Here is a 23657-nt window from a genome sequence, read left to right as displayed (position 1 = left end):
AGGATTCTATGATTCTATGAATACATAAATATGGGTTCTTTTCCTCTTATCCATCTCAGGTCTGCAGCTTTCAAGCTTCCATAAATACTCATTCCCACCCACCTCCACACTGATCAAGACTAAATAGCAACACTGACGGCTGTTTGTAGGTAATGGGACAGAGACTGAAAGCAGAGTGCTTCCACAGGGGCACGGGATTTCAAACCTGACGACGGTAGAAGTATCTCTATATTGACAGAGCTCTAACAAATGTCTTGTAGAGAGAAGCTAGTTCAAATCTGGCAGATGTCTTCTAAGTGATCTGTGAAAGCAGTCGATCTGCTTATAAATCACATCTGGGACTTTCTGTTATCTGGCAGCAGCCACAGTACGAATTGGTATCCCAGTGGGGTTTGCAAGATCCACCACTTCCAATCAAATGAGCTAAGTACTCAAAGTACCCCTAGAAGAAAGCTCTAGGAACATTTCTTGAGAAGCTTGAGCATGTGGTACCTCTTCTAGGTTTTAACTGGTTTACTTCTATGTGGGAACTGGCTATTTGCATGGGAGGGCTTGGGACATTTCTCCTTTTTGAGAACACCAAAACTCCTCACTGCTATTTGCATAATAACAAAGCACAACTTTACCCAGTTAGTGGCCTCAAACATTTTCACATCCAGCGGGTCTCCTTGAATCTTGCCCTCCCAAACAATGAGTGAATGACAAACGGCCATGGCTCTGAACACTGGCCCCCAAGGCAGGCTGTGGTCTGCAGGGAAGCTGTGAATGTCCTGGAAACTAATGTAAAAGAGAATATAAAAATTACCAACAGAGAACACCAAACAACATATGACTGACAGAAAAAAAAATAATCCTAAAACAGGGAGCTGTTAAAATCCTACCCTGTGGTCATACCCCAGGCATGTCTCTGGGGACTTGTCCTCCCCCATAAGCTATTTCTCATTATTAAAGGCTGGGATACACACACTTGGACCAGGTGTATTCTGCATAGTCAAGGGGTCCATTGAAACAGATAGAAGAACAGATTATTATAAAACATCTTCCAGGAGGCTTGTGCAAGGACTGTAGAGCTGTGAGACTGATATAAGTTTGAATATCTGCATGCACATATCTGGAAATGTAAATGGGCAAACGGGCACCGAAGGAAGTGAGTGGCAACCATGGGTAACAGTGACTTCCTGTCATTAGGTGTTGGGGCACAGCTGCAGCTTTGAGACCTAGCCTAGCATGTCTTCTGCAGACTACCCTGTTTGACCTCACTGTGCCAAATGCTGAGAACAGTCACTGCATCTTTTCACATGGAGCAGGATGCGTGGAATGTGGCAAGCAACTCATTTTCCAGAGGCTACAGAAATAATAGTGAAAAAAAAGGTGGGGAACATCGAATTGCTCTTTGACTTTAACTGTCTTTCAGATTTGTTCATACATGTAGGAGGAGAATCCAGTCACTATCCCACAAAATTTAAATGCCATTGATGTGTCAAGGAACCTTACCAGTTTCTTTCAGAGGGCAGCAAGCCCCAAAGATCCAGGCCATCTTCTGTTAAGGTGCCAGTCTAAGTTAAAATGTACATTTCAATTAACTTCTCACCTGAGAGCTCCAAGAAGAATACAAAGCAAGTCTTATTTTAAGAAGCTACTGTCCAAAAAATGCCAGCACAGTGCAGAGCAAAAGTGCTACCAGGCAATTCCTAGATTCCAAGAAAAACAACAATTCAAAACAGTGTCTGTTCAGACAACACAAACTACAAGATGCATCAGTGTGTTTCTAAAATGTAATGGAAATTCTTGATCAAAACCCACATTCTCCCCTGCCCTTCTGTGCCTCCCACTACTAGTAAGAAAGTAACCACCACATAGCAGCTACTTTGTCAAAGCAGATGAGGTTTAGCTGTCCACACATGTTGATCCTCTGTGGGCTGATGCAGAAGATGCCTTTTTTCTTCAGCCTCCGCTGCGTATAAATGATCCCCGTTGTCAAGGCAGCTGGCAGAGCTGGGGGGACAGCAATAGTAACAACATCCAAAGCCTTCTTCACCACTTCTCCTGTCTCTTCCTGACATAAAACCAAAGGCAGTTGTCAGCAAGAGGGCAACAAGGAATGCTGCTCTTATTCTCTGAGTGTAGCCCTCTTCAGCCCTTCTCCCCACCACTGCAGGTGCTTCAGGCTGTGATGTTTTCTGCCCATGGTCCATCACGTATTCATTTCCCTAAGAAATTAATTGCTTTGATTTAACCCAAGGCTTTAAGGCTACACCACTGCTAAAGAGCAGCCTCCAGGCCTTCTTTCATTCTCCATGCCAACAAAGATGCCAGGTAGAGCTCACAGTCTCCTTCAAAGCATGAGTTCAAACATGCCAGCTAGGTCATTGCACCTCAGTCAAGCCCCGTGTCCCATGACAGAGCACACAACAATCTGCCACTTGTATGGGCATTCATCCAACTGCCTACAGGCATAGCTCTGGACTCCATGTTAGGGTGACAGGTGAGACACATGGGATGGTGCTGAAAAGGAGGGCAGAATATATGAGCTAATAATTTCTTCTGACCTTATGTTCTAGGAGTTGTGAAAGGAAATTGCTTTCACCTGCAGGAAGAGACATGGAAGTAGAAGCTACATTTCTAAAAGCAATCTCTGATTTGGGAGCTTAGTGTGCTGAATGTCAGCACTGGGTTTTTTGGCAGTTGATACCTTGCTAAAGGATTGAATACATTTCAGACTGGGGTCCCAGAACTGAGGCACTGCAAACTAATGCCAATTTGCTGTTCAGAAGGATCGGCACATCATCATGGAATTATTATTACTGCCTCTGAGCTGAGGACTTTGGCCTCAAATCATGTTGTGTTTGATGTGCTGAATTTTCATCATGTTCTCATTCTGCTTTCACTGATATTGTTTCAGACCACAGAAGGCACCAGTTTGATAATACTTTGTATCTATGTTAAAATGAAGCACTTCTAGATAAACACACTGAAGAGAAAGCACTTCCGCATGTGACTGAACCTTCCACCAGTCTGACAAGACAGTTTCAGCTGGTGTGATAACATCAGCATGCATTTTACATATTACAAGGGGAAAGTTAAACCAAAAAAAGGAAAAACTGCAAAGCAGACACCAGAATATGCTTTTAAACACACCTTCTTTGATATCCCAAGGGGAATTAATCATCTGAGCCAACTGATTTTAGATTATTTCAAAGAAGAAAAATGATTCCAAAGCTGAATTGCAGAGTTAACCTTGCAACTTGCAGCTTACAATTTGAACTTTACAGCGGCAGATAATTATCAAGGCATGAAATGATTTCTTGAGTTTTTGAAGAAGTAATAAAGCAATTAGGCTAGATGATCTAGATACAGAAAACAGCTTACTGAACTGTTAAAACTTTCTCTTCAAGAAATTAGAAGACTGTACTAGGGAAGAATTGTTCTATACTTGCCCTACTTTGTAACCAGTTTCCATAACCATTTGGTACCAGTTACTCTCAGAGCCAGTGGAGGGGGATAGATGGGTCTTTGACCTAAACGGAAGTTTTTGGAAAGCTGCCTTTTTACAATGACACATCAGTCTGTGTCCCATTTAACCCATGACTCACTTGTGATTTCTCTAGGCATGTACAAAAAGTGCCACAAAAACTCTGTAAGAGCTACTTACAGTGTACTAAGCTCTTGGAATCTCCCATTTTCAGAGCTCTAGAGAGCATTATGTTAATTACATACATTGGTAATTACATGTGCCAGCAGGCACAGGGCAACACATGAACAGAGGCTATCAACATAGAGAAGACTGCTGATAAGACATGCAGTGCTTGCATAGGACTTGCTAAAACCTCAGAAGAAATACCTGCTGGGAAGCAGTGTGGCTTGGCACCTTGGAATTGGATGTATGAGAGTTTGTGTACTGTCACAAAGTCAATTACAACGTAAAACGGCCTAATACACCAAGGCTAAAAGGAGAGTGACCAGGACTGCATTTTTATCTATAAATGTATAGTAAGCCACTTAAGTTTCAAATCTCTTGAAACTGGGCGTGATCATTTCTCCTGCATTTAGTAACTCACCCCACTAAGTGCAAATACACACACTGTGTAGATCATTCCAATGGCTGCAAATGCTACAAGGCACATCAGGAACCGGAAAGCATCTCTGTACAGCTTGAAGTTCATGGGCTTGGGGTAGAGGATGGACCTCACCAGATCCCCTTTAGCTGTATTGAAACCTGGAAAGACAAAACTAAAATTGTTTCAAGGGGAAAATGTTTCCAAAAGTTCTCTGCAAAAACTACAGGGCTTTAAAATTACTTGTAATTTCGGTAACTTAAGAAAGAAGGCCCAGATGTTTCATTTCAGTGTATGTGACCTATGCTGCAGACTATAGAACAAAGTTATTTTTGTCTCAAGGAAGAGTGTTTTCTCAATGTCTTGGAAGCAAAGTGAAATTTTACTTTGTAATCATATACTAGTGGTTTTTATAAAAATTCTGCCAAACAAATGAAAACAATACATAACAGTCTAACCCAGCCCAGGATACCGATTCTCCACCTGACTCTTGTGGATTTGGATTAACCTTTAACTGAGAGTGACTGGACACATTAAGTCAGACTGTTCCAGTAAGAAAAAACATGAAAGCAAAAGCAAACTGATGAAAAGAAAAGCAAACTGAAGTGTTGACTGACCAGTCTGGAGCACCACAGCTTTCGCTACACCTCCGTCACCGGCCTTGGTCTGTATGACTTCTGTCCCACAGAAGAGGACATGTTTTTTGTAATCCTCTGCACAGTGTGTTCTCCAGGGCTTGAGGTTATCAGCTTGGGGTAAGTGGGTCTTTGTTACCGGAATACTCTCCCCTAGGGAAGATTAGCTCAGATAAGGAAAACTGCAGTACACCTTAAACTCAGCATGCTGACTTTCAAGTAAGTACAGTATCTAGACATCTAGATGTTAAGTTAAAGGTATTTACTAGAGAAACTACTTTAAAGAAAAGTCACTATTATATTGTGACATCTTCAGAGTGAGAAAGTTTGAAGCCCAGCAGGCAAACAGACTGCCGGAGCCTTTGCATCAGTTTCATGTAAGTCTGAGGACTGCAAGCAGCCCAAGGATTCCAAACCTTGGCTGTAGATATACAGGCTTGAAAAGACACCCACGCTGGTGTTGCATGACTCCATTTGATGGCCACAAGTTGTTTACCTAGTTTGAACCCCATGTGCAGGTCGCTACACTATTCCCTTATGCAGATTAAACCTGACATTTCCTACTTCCCCTTCCTAGTAAAAAGAAGAGCCTTTACTCCAATGTTTGACAGCTGACAAATATCCTATTTCTGTCAAAGCAGATCCTAAATAAAGCAGATGAAATATTTTCTCACAAATGATGCTTTCTAAATGGAATGGGTTTCTGGAATATCTCATTTACAGGGAGTTTCAGAACTGTGGGTTTCAGTTAGATTCAGACCAAGACCAAATTTAAAGATAAGAAACAGAACTACGAACAACTCCTGCACCAAAAGTCCTGGTTTGCAGTGAATTCTCCCACCAGGTGTGTCCTTCCCTGCTATCACATCAGCTGAGGCTAAGTGTCTGGAGGGCTAGAGAAACAATCCAGCAGGCTGGAGATGTTGCAATGATCAACAACAAGACATTCAGAGTGACTGAGAGAAACCCCTACAGCCTGAGTGGACTGTGGGCCCTTTTGTGGGAACAGCTTTCCTCCATATCTGCTGTACTCCTCTTTACTGTCTTCTCTTTCTAATTGAAAGATCCCTTCCTAAATTCTGTATGACAGAAAAGAAGAAAAGGATGAACTGTCCTTCCTAAAGGCCATCTTGTCTATATCAGTAAGTGGAGGCTAACTACAATTCAGCCTTTATCACAGCATTAACACCCAAAAGAATCCCCTTCTAGGCTAGCTATGGATTACCTCATAAGGGTGATACATGATAGCACCATATGTCCCATGTCACTGGCTGAAGCCACAGGGCTACTATGATGATGCTTTGATGGCAAACCTGGGAGGGATGAGCTGTACCTGTCAGCATGCTTTCATTTACAATGCACTGCCCACTTATCAGGATGGCATCACAAGGCAAAAGGGTTTTGCCCCCTTTCAAAACCAGCATATCTCCAGGAACAAGATGGTGTGATTCCAGCTCTTGGAAACCTGTAGGTGACACGTAAGACAAAATTGGTTCTTCATATATTTCTCTGTGGTAAAGGGAAAAAATACAAAGAATACTCAGAAAAGCCCAGGCATCAGTTTGAACTACAGAACTCCTCCTTATCTTCCCAGCCAATGGTTATTGTTCCAATGCACTGACCTAACTGAACAAGCTTGGAACTACATTTCTCCGGCTGACTCCATTTTTTTGGGCTGTGCTCTAAATACCATGGCAGTGAACAGAATTTGAATGGAGTAATTAGATGGACTCACAGTCATTTAATGGCTATGTGTCTGGCTTTGTCAATGCTGCTTTAAGAAAAATGACATCATTTTCCTGATAGTTTTTTGCTAAGGCTGTGCTCAAACAGGTATGCATATATGATTGATGTGCCACAACGTACGTCTAGGTCAAATTGACCCAAAACTAGCAGAAGCTAGTTAATTAAACTGAGAGACAGAAGAGGAAACTGCTCTAGAAGGAGTTTGGTACTACACATTTATGAGTTTGATATAAATGTCTAAAGAAATGAAACACACTGAAGAAAGAAATGTACAGGAGTCACCTTCTTTATTTCTGCAGACAGTGACCATGATGTTGTTATGAGACTCAACCAGTCTGTGCAGTTTAACCGATTGCTACAAATTAAAGGAGAACACACAGAAGTGTTACGTCTTACATGATGCAATTCATCCACTAACAAGTATTCCCTTTTGTTATTTGTGGTTATAAGAGCCCTTATAAACTGGGGTCTGGCCCTGCCAGGAACTATACAATCACACAGAGAAAGAAATTCCCCACCCTAATTAAGGAAAAGCTGTAACAAAAGGTTACGAAGCAAAGCACTGGAATGGGGAAGGGAGGATGTGGGTAAAGAACTACACAGAGATTATGATGACTAGGAGGCCAGGCCATTGCACCTGCTACTACACACTCTCATGAGATTAAACATCTGAGTAACTCTCATAGCACTGTAGGTGTGTATGCTGTAACATCCTGGCCTTTCCCAGACATTAGAAATAAATCTTCCTTGCGGAAAAAGGTGAGGTGTCTCACCTGTCTAAGATCATAAACAGTCAAAAAAATTGAGAGAAGAGACATGATTATGATGGCAGTGGCATATTCCATGTAATCTTCAGCAAACCACAGACACACACTGAACAGCTGGAACACGTAAAATGGGTTCAAGACCTGTTTGGAGAGAGAGCAATACTCAAGACCTGGCTATATTTAAAAGGCTCCAGTATACCCTGCCTGTCCACCCTATTAGAAATGGGCTGGAATAAAAGCTATTATGTGTGGTGTCTCCCAACCACTTTTTCAATCTTGTTAGCACTGCCTTCAGCTTAATCAGATTGGACCACCTCCATCTGACATAAGGGCCAAATAATCTGGACCAGTAGGATGTTGTTTGGGATGTGAATGGCTTTTGCTTACTTCTTTACAAAACATTTAACAAAGTGAGAGAAGAGCAGGTCGTGCCGTGAGGATGGAGCTCACATACCATAGGCACATCTCCACTCTGTTCAAGCCATACAGAGCCAGCTCCTCTCTGAAAAAGATACTGGTGCTTTACATAGTGCTGTGCCCAAAGCCATGAGCTCACTGGATCTCTCTGCAGCTGTAGGCATGTACCAGCTACTGCTGTTCCCTTCACCTCTGCTGATTAAGAGACGGTCTTTGCCTGGAAGGTTTGATTTCCAGTGCAGTTTGTTAACATTCTCTGACCCTTGTAAGGCCAGCAGAATGAGTTCCCAAGCATGGTATTTGTATACAGGCATGAAGATGGAGGATAGGGAACAACGGAGAATAAATTAATGTATGGTGATCTCATGGGACAGATTCAAAGAGGATTTGAAAAAGGAATGTGCTTGATGAGCGAGTACTGAGAAGCAAATTCTGACACAGAATCCATCATATTCTATATGTACACTCTACCTCCCCAAGTAGCTGAGAATAAAAGCAACAGAAATGCTTAACCTCTTTGATGAGTAGTTTCCAAATAGGGATTACTGGAACATCAATTGTGTTTGGCCCACATATAACTCTCCTGTATGGGATAAAGATACATCATTTATGGATGAAATAGTGACAATGTAGCTCACTCAAGAAGCTTTCAACAGTCCTGAGAGCTTGCATCAATCCCAGTTTAAAGGCTGTGAGGATACTTCTCCAAGAAAAAGATAAAAAAAATAAGTGTCTCTCCAGTGCCTCTGTCAGAGAAGATGACCGTACCAGTGAAATCTGCTTACACAGACAAGAGGTGTAACACAACATTTTAGGCAAAAGTTTCCATCACACCAGAATTCTTTTCAAGCACCATAAACAAAGGAATTCTGCACCTAAAAATTAATGATTTAAAGCCCAATGATTTTCATAAAGTTAAGGGTGATCTGAGTGTAAGATTCAACATGAGCTACATTAATGAGCTGGATTTTCAGTATTCAGTCAACTTTATTTAGCAGCTTCAGGAATATCTATTCTGTAAATTGTCTAATGATACAGTAATTTATGAGAACAAAAACTAACTGGTTTAGAAGTTCAGTACAATTACATGAGCCTCCCTGAAGAAGCACAGAGATGACTTATCTGCACTGTCTCATGGAAACTTTCTCTTACTGCAGATAAGAAGTGCTTAAAGTTAGTTATAGGACATTGTTAGTTCCTGATTGAGAACAACAGTGATGAATAATGAGATTTCAAAACCTTTGATATGGATTATAAAACATTCTTTAGCCCTTTTCATATAATTTTGAATGCATGGCCATTAATATGCATATAATATAGAATTATATGCTTATTAATGGATATACACAAAACTCAAGGAAAATGCACCAACAGCAGGGAATTTACATCTCTTTGAAATCCATGTGTTGAGTACTTGCATTTTAAAACATGTACCTGACATTCTGTTCATTGCAGGTGAGACCAGAACCAAATTTGGCATGCAGAGCTGAGCAGGTGTAGTGGTCTTCTAGGGCTCTAAAATATAAAGGGAATGTTTTGCTTAGGACATTAGTCACAAAGAAGCTTGACTTCCCCAGAGACTTGTGTAATCAGGGCACTGAACTCACCCAACTTTCTGGAACTGCTTTGCATAGATATTCCAGACATAGCGGATTTTTTGTACTTGGATACTTTTCACCTGCAACACAAAACAGGGACAACAACATATGTGGCACAGCAACCAAAAACACTCCTAAGTCTGCTCGCGGATCTCAGGTAGGCATCCTCACTGGGGTCAAGAAGAGATAACGCAAATTCTGTGGGGGGCAGGGAGTGAGAGAAGACAGGATTGCATATACTAATGCCCTGGTTAGGTTATAGAATGGGTTCCCCACCGCAGCGAGGGTTCCAGTACACTTTACAGATCTTTAGGTCAAGCACATACAACGCTGCATTCTTCTCTCCCTATTTTGTGAAGCAAGGAATATGTCCTCACTCTCATCTCACAGAGCAAAGGGAAGAGATCACTGATGCTGTGGTGGGTATGCAGATGGTTGTCAAAGTCTGTCTTCGCTTCCTTCTGTCTGGCTTTGAGGAAAGCAGGAGGCTTTGGGCAGTTTGCAGGCGTGGTGCTGAGTCCTTTGGCTGAAGAGATATGCCAACAGGCAAGAAAGGCCATCCCAGGATACTCCCTGAGTCACTCACTGCTAATGCTAAACCCTTGCAGAGCAGTTATTCATTAGGAACACATGCTGCCATTTATAACTTGCAAAAGGAGTCTGTCTTGTCCTGTGCAACAATAACAAAGCCTATTAGAGATAATGGTGCTTCATATCACTGGCAGGAGGCAAGGCTATACACCCATGTAATAAAGAAACCAGCTCTAGGGGACTCTCCCTACCCAGTGCAATAAGCTTTATTATAAGCCAATGAAATCTATACTCAACTCATACACTGACTCAAAAGGGAGCTATAACCACAGACATTAACCTAACAAGAGGTCTGTAGTTGGGATTTCATGCAATAGGAGCCGCAATATTTGCAATGCTAAAAACTGGAGTGAGAAATGAGGGGCTCAACTCACTGTGGAACAGGTCTTTGGACAGCTCTTGGGCACTACACGTTACTCTGTGGACTTAGGTAGCTTAAATGGCAAAGATGTTTTATAATTGACTTTTAAGAAGGGGCTTTTGAATTGCTAGTAAAGGATTAAACTGTTTGCTCTTTACTGCTTTGAAATCTGTTCTTCTCTGTCTAGATGCTTTGATTGATAAGTGGTATTCAAAGAACCTATTATTTGAGGCTGTATTTGGCTTCTTTATGTTACAAATTCAATCCTCTGAAGAATGTAACAAACCAGTCTTCACTTTCATACTGTGCCAGTTGACTAAACTGGCACTAAGTTTTCTTATGTACATTAATACATGCCCACACAAAACAGCAGTAATAGCAGCAGCTTTGCTCAGCTGAAGTTAGGTTTATAATAAAAATATCTCCTATAAATTGCTGTAGATATAAAAATAAATGCTAACAAGTAAGAAATCTATTTCCTGGAAAGGAAAATAGCTCTTTTATGATTGTCCCAGTGCAGTGATCTAGTATCTATAATCAAGATCCAGATATTAGCAAATGTCCCATTGCATTCCTGTCACTCACACCAACATAATGTGTAATGCTAAGCAAGACATATAACTGAACAGTCTGGCACTTGTTCTAAAATGGGAGTAATTACATTTATTTAACTCATGAGGGACCTAGTGATGCACTTGGAGAAGATGTCTATCTTCTCCCCAGTGCCTAGCGGATCTCAAAGCTATGGAACTGGCAGAGACCAGCATACATTTTTGCAAGAACAGTCAATAGTGCAAGACCTGACTCCAGCAAAGGCACTTAGAAGCACAAATTGGTGCATACAAAGGCAAGAAAACAAAATGTGTTTCAGACATTCCTTGATGAAAGATTTCTGGAAATACTGATGCAGCTCTGCCTGGACTCTTGTCTGTTCTATTCCTCTTCAGCTGCATTCATCCCGATTTTCACGTTACCATGGGAGCTGTGAAGTTCCATTCCTCACACTTTCCCTTGAGACACACAGCCACCCCTAAATTCCTCAAGTCCAATGCCAGGAATGAATTTTTGATTTGGAACTCTGGTTCTTCACTGCCAACCCCAGTGTCTTGAAGCTCTCCTACTGTATGTAATGGTACTTCTCTCAGGAGTAGTGAAGATTCTTTTTCGATAACACATCTCAGAGTAACAGGGCATTTTTACAGAGGTGAGTACAGTTCTCCAAAATCTCTAGGTTTGTTTTTTTTTTCCTCCACAGTTCACTTGTGTTCAACAAGTTGCAAGTTTTTTAGCAGGGTATGTTTCACAGTTCACTTTCGCTCCGTGAAGTGTGGCTGAGATTTGCTATCAGCTCCCAGATGCTGCAGGGAATACTTTACTTACTTGCAAACTTGGCTTCATTATGGCTTTGCTGAAGATTGAGTCCTCATCAGCAGCGGCTGGATAATCTGATCTACTTTTGATAAGTGCAGACACAGAGATCCATGTCACAGTCTTACGAGAATAAATCCGAAATTCATCCTAAGTGAATGTAAAAGATCAGTGTCACAATTTCCATCACAATCAGACCATACTCACTATCACCTCGGAGTGAATGGTTACAGCAGGCTTTTCTAGAGCACTGCTCCAGCTTTTCTAAAGGACTAACCAACAGGGGACCCCTGGCACATGTGACTGACAGATAAATCAGCAGAATGGGAGCAGAACCACGGTCCTGTCAAAATGTTAGTACTGCAGATAATTTGCTGACCACAGGTCTGGTGCATGGCTCATAGGGCTGGAATGTGAACAGCCAGGTCATGATTGAGGAAAGGCAAACAGTACAGGACCATCTGAGGTGCAGTGACCATAAAGGGAGGATCAAAAGGAATATAGTGCTGTATTGCAAAACAATTTAGTACCAATACCTTTTCACAGCCATTCCCATATTAACACTTCCCTGGACTGAGTCTGTCAGCACCACACCTTCCTTATTGTACCTTCGACAAACTTTTGCCAGAGTTCATGATCTTGCCAGTTTTTATAAAATAAGTTCAAGACTGGAATATCCTGATTACTAGTGTTGGTAGTACAGTCTTAGAGATTAAAGCAACTACTTCAATAATGTTTATTTACCTTATTTATTTATGCACTTTTCTTCTTAAGGAATATTTTGAGTAGAGTAACATTTATTTTTCTGATATTTATCTTTAATTTAAATTTCAGAATTAGTAGACGTTGGGATGCAGATTGAGATGGGAAGCAACAAATAACAGAGGTGCTCATTATTTGAACTAAAGTGAGTCAAAATTCAATAACAAAAGTGAGTTAATAAGCTCTTACACTGCAATTACAAAGATGATGATGATTTATGAATTAAGGTTTTATGTGAAGCAAAAGAGAATTCCAAGGATCAAGCTGATGGGATTACTTGTATCCTCATTAGCAGTAGCCATCACATTTGAGAATGGACATAATTTTTTTTTAAAAAGAATAAAACTGTCTTTTTCATATGAAGAACTATGAAGGAAACCTGAAACTGTCAAATTCCTTGAGCATACTTTAGAGAGAGTTTCCTGATAATGAGAGCATACAATATGACTCCATTCTTGTTTAATTACATAAAGGGAAAAAGAATAAAACTGTCTTTTTCATATGAAGAACTATGAAGGAAACCTGAAACTGTCAAATTCCTTGAGCATACTTTAGAGATAATAAGAGCATACAATATGACTCCATTCTTGTTTAATTACATAAAGGATCATTTAAAAACTCCTTTATTTGAAAAGTGCTTGTCATGGCAAATCCATTTAAAATGACACAGAAGAGCAGGCAATTAAAAACGCAAACTGAACTGAAGACTAAAAAGGGAGATTGAACCTAATATGCTTCTTAAAAAAAAAAAATAAATCATAGTCTCAGCCTATTAGGATACAGATTGTTGTAATATAAAGTATTCAACACACAGATCTAAGATTTTAAAAACCCTATATCGTAACTGCATGTTGCTCTGCTCATTTAAGAAGGTAGCTCAAATACAGTGATAGCAAGTGATTCGTTTTGCAATTGCACATTTTACAAATGCCATTGTTCAGAAATCTTTGAAGCAGAACAAATCAAACTTCTGGAAGTAAACAAACCCTGCCAGCTCCTGGAGCATTCAGGCTCAGCTGGGATTCAGAGCCAAGTCTCAGTTTGCTTGTTGCAGTTGCTTCTATGAAATTAAATCAGGGTTTGTGGCACTTCAGTACATTCCTTGACAGACAGAAATCTGTATTAGGGAACTACTAGCAAAACATAACAGCCCTGAAAACCTTAACTGCAGGATTGTGGGCTCACTGGACAAGGGGAAGAGGTGATGGAAAATGGAAACATACAGCCAAGAAAACAAGCAGTCTAGGCTTGCCCTCTTCCTTATGCTGATCCCTCATCATGCACTGTTGGACACTGCTGGGGACAGAGCTAGACAAATCTTTGGTTTGGCCCATTGGCTAAATTTTGGCAGAGGGGGCAGCTTCAGCAAGACAGCCAAGTGAGGAAAAAAGGAACTGCTGGACACTGCCAACCAAACAGATCTTTAGAACCTCAAGCACAGATAGGAAATGTAGAAAGCACAGGGACGCTGGAAGGCAGGAGGAAAGCCTGAGAGCAAATAACACAGTCTTGAAACCACAGGTATTACAGGGTTTTCATACCAATGTCTTTGAGCTTGTTGTCTGATCAGCTGTTACCCTCCATTCCAGTCCTTATATTACACATAATTTGTGGAATACTTGAGAAAACTTTAGATGAACGATGGCAAACATAAGATGTTAGTGCAGGAAATCAGGAACATACGAGATTTTGGCTAACTGTATTCCTTCCAATTAGCTACATACTAAGGACTAATTAGGTACCTACTGTTGTTCTGAGCAGAAAGACTTCTGCTTCTTCCAAGCTGCAGCGGGTGCAGTTTGCCCACACATCCCACTCGGGCTTCCAGTAAAACAGCAGCAGCAGAGCCCCACAGGACAAGATGTAGCCAGCAATGCACAAAGCCCTCCGCCAGCCTTGGGTTTTGTAGCCAAAAATCTCCTGTGTAGAAAAGACAAGGGAAAAATCATTACCATTTCTCTTAAAGAAACAACTGTAGTACTACACTTTGCTATCAGCCACTGCTCTCCCATAGGAACTGTTTGGTATGGTACTGTGGAAAAAAAAAAAAAAATAACAGAACTTCTATTTGGCTTCTTTATGTGTCCTAAACGTGACTAGAAAAATATTTTGTATGTTCCACAGGAATTTTCAACCACCTTCAAAAATATGGATTGCTGTAGTCTGACAAACCCCCTAAAATAGTTCTATGTAGTTGTGAAACTCAGCATGTGTCAAGGTTTAGAGCTGGGCTGGCCACTAGATGAATGACAGATATTCTCTATTATCCTCCCCTGTCCCAAAGAAAAAGAGAAAGGAAATAAGAGAGAAAGACATATGGATTGGAAAAGAAAGCTAAAATAGCTTAAATAAAAATAATACTAAAATTGAATGTATGCAAACACATACAAAACCAGTATGGAACCCAACCTCCCCTTATGCCACCGTCACCACTGATGCTGCAGAGCAGGGACTGAGGAAGTCCTAGACTGGACTCAGCTGCAGATGGGAACTGGATTCAGGAGCTGAATTTGGGAACTGGACTCAGGAACATACGGATTGGAATCAAGAGAAGAACGGACAGTCTTCCCTCAGACACTGGCCACTGAAGAAGAGCTTGACCCTCGTGATCCCTCAGCTTTATCCTGAACATGAGATGTATGAGATGGGATCTCTCACTGGTCAGTTTAGGGTCACCTGTCCTGGTTGTGGCCTTTTACATTCTGCACCCCAAACATGGTACACAAGATTTAGCAGTGACCTTGGTCTGCACAGGAGCAAGTATAAGCAAGAGCCTTTCTGCACAGCAATCCTTGGCAGAAACTCTAAACATCAGACATTAACACTGCTAGAAGCAGACACTGTCTGTGAAAATATGCTGTTAACTTCAGAAAGTACAGACAGTTAGAAGAGACTTAATTGAAAAGTAAAATCACTGAACAGAACTAGTTCTCTTGTAACTCAGACCAGGACAGCATGAGACAGTTATCTGTGTGCATCAGTTGAAATGGTAGAAAAAAAAAAAAAAAAGAAGAAGCCCCAAGTCAGGAACACAGCTTTGTCTGCTCAGCCTTTTTAAGGTCCCTGGGTGAGACAGCTGATGAACCCAAGTATATCTGCACTAGGGGATGGAGAGTGGTGCAGACCCACTGCAGCAGCTGAGATGTGCCTGTTTCAGAACCAGCACTGCTGCTGTGCTGCCACAGCAGTGAGTCTGCCCTAACGTGCCTACGCTTCAGAGCCCCCCCTCATGTCTCTGCATGGTGCTGAACAACACTCTGTGGCTGCACCTGCCCTCCCAGGGCTGCGACCATCTGCCACCACAGCTCCAGTATGGGGATTTTGGACTTCGTCAATGTGCCAGGATCCTAACATCCCATCATCATAATAATAATAACTGTTAGTAAGAAGAATTAATTACCACTTGCAGAATGCTTTACACATTCAGAGGGCCACAGGAAGCTACTCACTGTAGCTGTATGATTAGGTATGATTATTCCATTTTTAAAGCTGGGGAAATTGTTACAGTGAGGCAAGGTGACTTGCCAAAAACTTCAAAGGGATGACTGGCAGCATTACAGTTTGGGAGCTGCCAGGTCTTGGTACCATGGCCAAATTCCCTCTCAGTAATGCTAGCAGGGATGTGGTAAAGATGAAATGAAATGTATAGTTTGAATTTATAGAAGACACTCAGCACTGATCTAAGATTTGGAGATTGTATGGCTGCAATTACATCAGGTGACCAGGAGAATTTGCTAGCATAAGATTCCTCAATCTCTGTTTTCCTAGTATATCTACAGCAATTGTGCAACCTGCTTCTGAAGATCAGATATCTGCGGCCACAGATATTGCAAGATCCATTCCTAAGGTGACAAGAAAAGGCAATATAATTGGAAGGATGAGTAATGCATAATTCCTGGTTCTGTGCTGGTGTCTTCACTTGTTATGTGAAATGCAGGCCCTACCCAGTGGCTCCACATGCTGTCTCAGCCTACCTGTTCTATGTCATTCTCCAAAAGACAAGCTCTATCTTCTTAAGTAATCTCCATGGGGTTTCTAAAGGGAAGAAATTGGTAACTGTGGAGAAAAAGGATGGTAAACTACACAGGGAAGTGGCCTGAATTGCACGGGAGCTGGTTATACCACCCTGAGATGCACATGCTCAGCATTTTGAGAGGCTTCTATAACCTCTAAGCAGCTCAAGAGAATAAGACAGCTGATAGAAGGAAGCTCATGGAGGACAGCAGAGAGGCAGGGTTGCTAGAAGGTGGCTGGTGTGGCAGTCATGCTGTTAATATTCACACGCTCCTATAAACACGTAAAGAGCTCTCCACTGATCGCTGTCTAGTTGTATGCTTAACAAAGAGGTAACAAACTTAGTGTCAGCACCAACATGCAGAATAGTACACAGAACAATGGGAACTTACTGCTCACAGCCATAGCTTATTAGCAAGATTCAGGTGCTTGGATCTAGACTTTACAGCTTGTCAGCAAGGCAAAGGAACTCCCAAGGAATCAGAGACACCTAAGGGAAGAACCGTTAAAAGAACATTCCTTCACACTTCCTCCAGTAAATGGTTGGACCTGGAACAACTGGAATAATATTTTCAGATTGGGATGGGCATGAATATCAGTGTGGGAAGAATGAGATTGCTGCCATGTGCATCTTGTTTCTGTCAGTGAATCAGTCCTTTAATTTCCAGCTTTTATGCCTTAGACTCAAAGTCTGAGAAATCAATAAGACTGTAGATAATGCAGTTAAGAAGGGAGACAGAAGGGAATCAGCATGTGATTGGCAGTGATTTGGGATCACCTTCAATTGTGAGTGTTCTTCTCTGCTGAAATGCTGAATGATTCCCCAAGCCTGATACAACAACATAGCAATAGAGATAGGGTAGACTCTTTCTCTGCCTAGGAAACCATGTACTTACATATCAAAATAAAATATGCAACTGAGCCTCCCTATGCTTGCATATTTCCAGGCCTTTGTTTTCCAGAAGTTTCCCCTCAAAAAAATGGTTTAATTCCTTAGATCTCAAGCTACTTCCCCAAACCAAGTATATATCAGCATTCCTCACCTTGAAAACTAGAAGAGAGGAAGACAAGGTAAACAGTTCAGCTGGGAAAAAAAGGCCATGCTCTTAAGACATTCATCTTAAGACATCTGCTGGGGACTTTCCTGAGAGAGAGAGACAGATGGATGGATGGATAGACAGGCAGACAGACACTCTTGAGCTGTTCTGATCCAGTGCACATTCTGCCCAATGAACACAGGTGCTGGTTCAAGTTCTTTGGTTTATGTCTTGATGAATATGACATTTCTGAATATAGATGTTCAGGAGCTCTACAAGGAGTAAGCTGGGGAAGAATAAACATCACATGCTAACTGCTGGTCTGTATCTGGATGTCCATGCAAGAATCTAAAGCCAAAGAAAAGTATTCCCCATTGCTTGGAAATGTCTGGAGCAGGTTATATCACACCATTCAGAAGTAAAGCCAGGCAGGGAAACAGACTGAGCGCAGGATCTAACCTGTGATCAGCTTTCCTGGGCCAGAACCTGTCAATACTTAACTTTGGAATAAAATGTTCTGTTAGGTTGAGGTGTCTTTTCTGACCCCATGCCTTCAGCTGGAAGGACTATAGCAATGAACACTGCATTCATAAAAAAAACATCTAGCACATAAACAACTGCTTGTTGAAATAGAAATAGTATTTATTAGTATAAACACTTCTCACTTGTCAAATAGTTCAACAGTGGAATTCTTTAAGAGAATTCTCAAAAACATTATCTTCTCAAAAAAAAAGGGTGACTATCAGACCCACAGACATGCATCCAGAATGTGCATGAAGAATGGAGGAACAGGCACACACAAGATGCAGGTTTCTCAGCAGGTTTGTCTAGCCACGTGAATGCTTACAGTAATTAGGGTTTAGAAATTCTTCAAGCTTATTCAGGATTCATTAAGCCTGCACTACAAAGATCTCAAAGCAAATGCGTGTCCACTACAGCCAACAATACTCCCAGAGCTGGCAGAAATCTGGTGGTGAGGTCACCAGTAGGAACATGCCTCTCACATCATTTTTACATTATTAAGGAAAACAGGATCACTTTTGCTGGGTTGCACTTCATTGCACCAAGAGGCTGTGCTGATGCAGACATGCCTATTTTGAAGATGTGTCTGAGGAATACAGATATGCCCCACTGCAACTTTTCTACTGTGTGAGCAGGCTTTTAGGACTCAATGTGTGCATTTGGCATACAGGCATATATTACATTACACAGCCAAATAACCTGGGTTCTTGAGGGCACCAGACTAAGAGACAGAGAAAACAAAGCTAAGGTTAGCTACCTGTAAGGCTCCACAGGGCTTCTCATTATCTCACAGGAGGTAGCACTGTCTACAGAAGAGGCTGGTATGCCAGGCTTATCTCATCTCTATAGAATAATTTTTAATAAATTATAATGTACTGTAAAACTTTGTTTCCTCGTCAGTTAACATCACCTTTCTATTGAGGTCCTAACAGTCAGAAGAGTGACTAAAACAAAATGGTTTAACTTGTGAGTGAAGGATCTAGGAAGGGGCAGAATTATTATTATGGATTATTGGACAGAAAGAGCTGCCAGACCTGCTCAGCTGGCAGAAAATGTGCTTATTCCAAGAAAGGTTCTTAGCTGCTTTTACAATCATACAAAGCCAGCACTCAAGGGCTTATCACTCTAGTGTCCAGCAAGTCATTGTTACTTACATTTAAAAGAAAAATTGCCTGTAACTGCCAGGTCATCTGCACAGCAGAATTTACATGTAAAATTCAAACAAGTTCAGGCACCCTTCACTTTGGTGAAAACAAGTCCAGCAACCAGCAAAGAGCCTAAACAGTGGCTGTGAACTGTCATATTTCTGGCAACCCAATCACCAGGTACCCTATTACAAACACCCTGTTGCTATAACGACAGATAATAGGATTAGACTTGAAAGACTGGTTAAGAATCACAAAGAATTTAATAACTGAATCTTATTCTTACCAGAATCAGAACCTATTTCTTCAGAGGTTTGTTTCTGTTCCCCCTGAAGCCAGTAGCAACATTCACTATCATTCCATTAAGAACAAGGTTGTGTCTTTCAGATTCTATCTTGATTTTAGGAGTTGTATTTTTTGAACTCAGAGTATATAAAATTCCTGGATCAGACTCCCTTCAAATTTTGACATCTCAGAGGAGACAGACAGCTGCCAATATGCAGCAGCAAACTGAGGTTCACTAGCTGATTGATTGCACTTGTCCCATTCCTTCAGACATAAGCAACTGAGGACCATGTGCTTAAGATGGGCAAATCCTTCCTAAAGCAGTAGCCTGTCAAAGTCTATCCCAGTCTTTTGCACTTTGAGACTTATGTTTTGCACATTAGGGTTTGTGCAAAGGGACCGATTAGTACCAAGCTGCACAGAGAGGAGCATCAAATTGGCAGAAGGCATAAAGCTGTGAAGCTGTGTTTTTCCTCTCTCTTCCTTTCCCACCAACAATTACTTCTTTTCAAAAATACTTTCAAGCAGATCTTTCTGAAGTAAAAAAAAAAAAAAAAAAGCAAGCAAGCTAATTCCTAAAAAAAAGTCTCTTCTTATTACCATACCCATTAGCCCTCTCTGAGGCAAGCTGCTGAGTCCAGAGTGCTCGCACAATACTGTGGCCTTTCTGGTACTACAAATGGTTATGAAGAGAGACACTCATTGTCTCATGCTCTGAATATACATTGCTAAGTTTTAGCTCTGTACCAAGAGGGTGAACTCTTGGTCAAGCACATGTGTTCCAGCCAAGTAAAGTAACCCCAAAAATTTACACAAGGATATACAGGGTAGATTTCCTAAGCCAGGGTGATTATTCTTAAATACAGGGCTATCCAACATCTTAGCTGTACCAAGAAATGGAAACACTGAAGAAAACTTAGAAGCATTTCCTCTTGTTAGGGTTCCACAACTCACCTCAGCAAAACAGACAGCTAGTTCAACACAGGAAAGCACTGCATGTCCAGAGCCCAAATGAACTACTTGCATGCTTTCAAAACTACTTGAACAATTTCACTCTGGAAGAACTGGCACCTGCACAATGTCAGCACTATGACATCAAGTGATATGATCTTGTTTGAGGAGTCAAGAACTGCTTATTAATAATTTGGATTTGTGTGGATTAAACTGACTGTTAAAAAGAACGTTGAAAAACATTTTCCATGGCTTAGAATTTAAAAAAAAATGTTGCAGGGTCACAGAAACATTATGTGCCAGCACCACTTGCTGTGCCAGTAATTTAAAACACATGAGTGTAACAAAGAAAGAACGTCTGCACATAATTCTCTTTTACTCCGTGTACTCTCCTTCTCTCTTCTGCTTAACCACAGCCTTCTTTGTCTCTTTCTTCACAACTTATCAAACCTACCTGTTACTTTCTTTCTCACACAGATATGCACACTAGCTGTTCTCTCTTTCTATGCACACATTAGTTTCTCCTTGTTCTCTTACAGGACCTCAAACACCCTCACAGATATCTTCCTCTGTCTTACAAGCTTTTTTTCTCTCTCTCTTACACACACACAACAGAGACACATAAACACCTGCCAAATCTAGCACAATTTGGCTATGGCTTTAACTGCATCTACTACTCAACAGCTTCATCAGTCCTCAGTGGCCAGTGCCCATGCTCAGTCCCTGCTGCTAGGTGACTCTGGACTGCTTTCCCCAGCACGTCCCACCATACCTGGGTTTGTGTTGTGCAAAATATGACATCTCCCCTTCTCTGGATGGCAGAGAGCTGACTGAAAATCTGCATTTGTATCTAGGGATAGTCCATGATTTTCCATGACATGGCCTCTTCTCACTAAAACAAAACTCGCAGTGAGTAATCTTGAAGATTTCTCCATGATTTCTGGAAGCGAACAGTCATAGAATCATGGAATCATTAAGGCTAGAAAAGACCTCTAGGATCATCGAGTCCAACCCTCAAATAAACACTATCACAACTAAATTGTGTCCTAAAGTACCATGTCCACACATTTTTTGAACACCTCCAGGGATGGTGACTCCACCACCTAACACCCTGGGCAGTCTATTCTAATGCTTCACCATTCTTTCAGGAAAGAAATTCTTCCTAATATCCAATATAAACCTCCCCTGGTGCAACTTCAACCCATTTCCTCTCATCTTATTGCTTGTTACCTGGGAGAATAGACCAACCCCCACCTCACTACAGCCTCCTTTCAGGGAGCTGTAGAGAGCACTAAGGTCTCCCCTCAGCCTCCTCTTCTCCCAAGTAAACAATCCCAGTTCCCTCAGCTGCTCCTCAGAAGCCATGTTCCCCAGACCCCTCACCAGCTTTGTCGCCCTTCTTTAGACCAGCTCCAGCACCCCCATGTCCTTTTTATACTGTGCCACCCAAAACTGAATCCAGTACTCAAGCTGTGGCCTCATCAGTGCTGAGTCCAGGGGCACAATCACTCCCATGCACCTGCTGGTCACACTGTTTCTGATCCAGGCCAGGATGCTGTTGGCCTCCTTGGCCACCTGGGCACACTGCTGGCTCTTGTTCAGCTGGCTGTCCACCAGCACCCCCAGCTCCTTTTCTGCCAGGCACTTTCCAGCCACTCCTCCACAAGCCTGGAGCATTGCCTGGGCTTGTGGTGACCCAAGTACAGGACCCAGCACTTGGCCTTGTTAAACCTCAGCCCATCGATCCAACCTGTCCAGATCCCTCTGCAGAACCTCCTGACTGAGTCATGCCAGCTTGTAAGTGAAATGTGTTTTGGTAGCTCTGCTGAGGCTGTTGCACACCCAGAAACCCTACACACACTCATAGCAGAGCTACAGTGGCTCTGCAGCCTCAGGACTGTGAGAAGCACTGCATTTACCAGACATGCATGAGAACTGCTGCTCTACAGCTGTATCATGGGTCTGACATCTGCAGCAGAATCTGTTTAGAAGGACAGAATGCACACGTGAGAAATTGCTGATCTGTAACACACAGTAATGCCAAAGCAGCTAAGAAGCACTGAATTTAACACAGTCATACACTGGGTTTACTACTTAAGAGAAGCACCATGTGGTAGATCAGCTGTTTCACAAACATGGGGCTTATTTCCACATGTTACAGAACATGTGTGAACATACTCCTCCCTGGGAAACTCTGGAAAGAAATATGGTTGTTCTGTATCTAGAAATTCAGCTTTAAACAGACGCTCAAGCTGGAATAGTGCTGCCAACTCAACAGTCTGCATTTGCTAATAATTTAGGCAAACATAACACACGTTTTTATGTTCCAGAGAAAGCCAAGGTTCCCAGCCCTCATCTAACTGGAGCTGCCCCTAAAGCCTCAGCTGTCAAGTGGTCAGGAACACCGCTCTGGCCCATCCCTCAAGCTCACATCAATAATCTGCTGAGCCAGCCCCTGTTGGAGAGGATAACCAATTAAGTCCAGTGGACCCATAAAACTTTATGTTCTTTCTGCTAAAAAAAAAAAAAATTTCCCTTTCTAACTGTCCATTTCTGCTATGGGAACACCTCCATTGCCCATAACTAAATTACAGCCTGTAGCGTTTCTTTGCAGACCATGTGCCATCTGCTGCTTCAAGCTGAGAAAGACATAGACAGAGATACAACTCACCATCTCATTCTCTTCTCCCTGGTTAAGTAGTGCATAGTGGTTCTTGGCAGGATTTTCCCCCATGAAGTGACCCTCTGGAGACTTTCTAGAGCACCCTCAGGACAGGTCTTCAGCGTTGTGTGGCTAAACTTCCACATTGAGGAAGTGCTCTAAGTACACACCTTCCTTATAACTCTGCTGATGTTTGAAGAATGGAGCTCCTCCCTCTCTGTGGGGTTAGCAGGTAACAGTCATCCCTCCTCCCTTCATTCTGTTGTTGGAGTGTTGCCACTGTGAAGGTACATGCCAAATTCCCTCAAAGACACTGCAAGAAAGAAAAAGATCTCACAAGTGTCTGCCACAGTATGGCTCTGGGTCCTAACTCTGACAGGTGCAAGCAAGTGCTGTTGGCATGCAACTTCCAGGGGAGGGCAAGAGGGGAATATTTTTCTCTGGGAGATTATGGGATCACTGGAGACCAGGAGTGTGTCCAAATAAGAAGGAAAATAGGCACTGCTGTTGTTAACGCTCTTAGCAAGTGGCCTCAACTAAGTGTCCAGCTGTGATCCCCACATATGCCCTTGGAGAAAAACTCAAGCCTTGGCACTGGAAAGAGGGGCCCCAGTTTGTACAGGTGGATTTACGCACTGGCTGTGTGTCAGGATTCAGCCATGTAGGATCTGGAACCAGCATTTTTATTCATTATTAAAAATATCATCACAGATTGTCTTCTGACCTCACCATACAGCTTTT

At 41.9% G+C, this 23657-nt stretch overlaps 1 protein-coding gene across 1 annotated transcript; it reads right to left on the bottom strand.

Annotated features, from left to right (window-relative positions):
- Nucleotides 1-626: 626 nt before the first annotated feature.
- LOC103776354 (probable cation-transporting ATPase 13A4) lies at nt 627-23059 on the bottom strand (the record flags this gene model as incomplete). The annotated part of the gene is made up of 14 exons (XM_008943863.1): nt 22926-23059; nt 14047-14220; nt 11551-11688; nt 9228-9298; nt 9055-9135; nt 8134-8203; nt 7210-7344; nt 6719-6791; nt 6024-6155; nt 4673-4843; nt 4055-4216; nt 1868-2052; nt 1495-1556; nt 627-777 (listed from the first exon to the last, which is right to left on the bottom strand). Coding segments are annotated over exons 1-14 (1668 nt in total), but the record flags the coding sequence as incomplete, so codon positions are not given.
- Nucleotides 23060-23657: the final 598 nt, after the last annotated feature.

Source organism: Merops nubicus, unplaced genomic scaffold (genome assembly GCF_000691845.1).
Source record: "Merops nubicus isolate BGI_N331 unplaced genomic scaffold, ASM69184v1 scaffold10327, whole genome shotgun sequence".
Lineage (NCBI taxonomy): Eukaryota > Metazoa > Chordata > Aves > Coraciiformes > Meropidae > Merops > Merops nubicus.
Note: the sequence above shows the minus strand (reverse complement) of the source record. Positions and strands in the feature narration are given on the sequence as shown.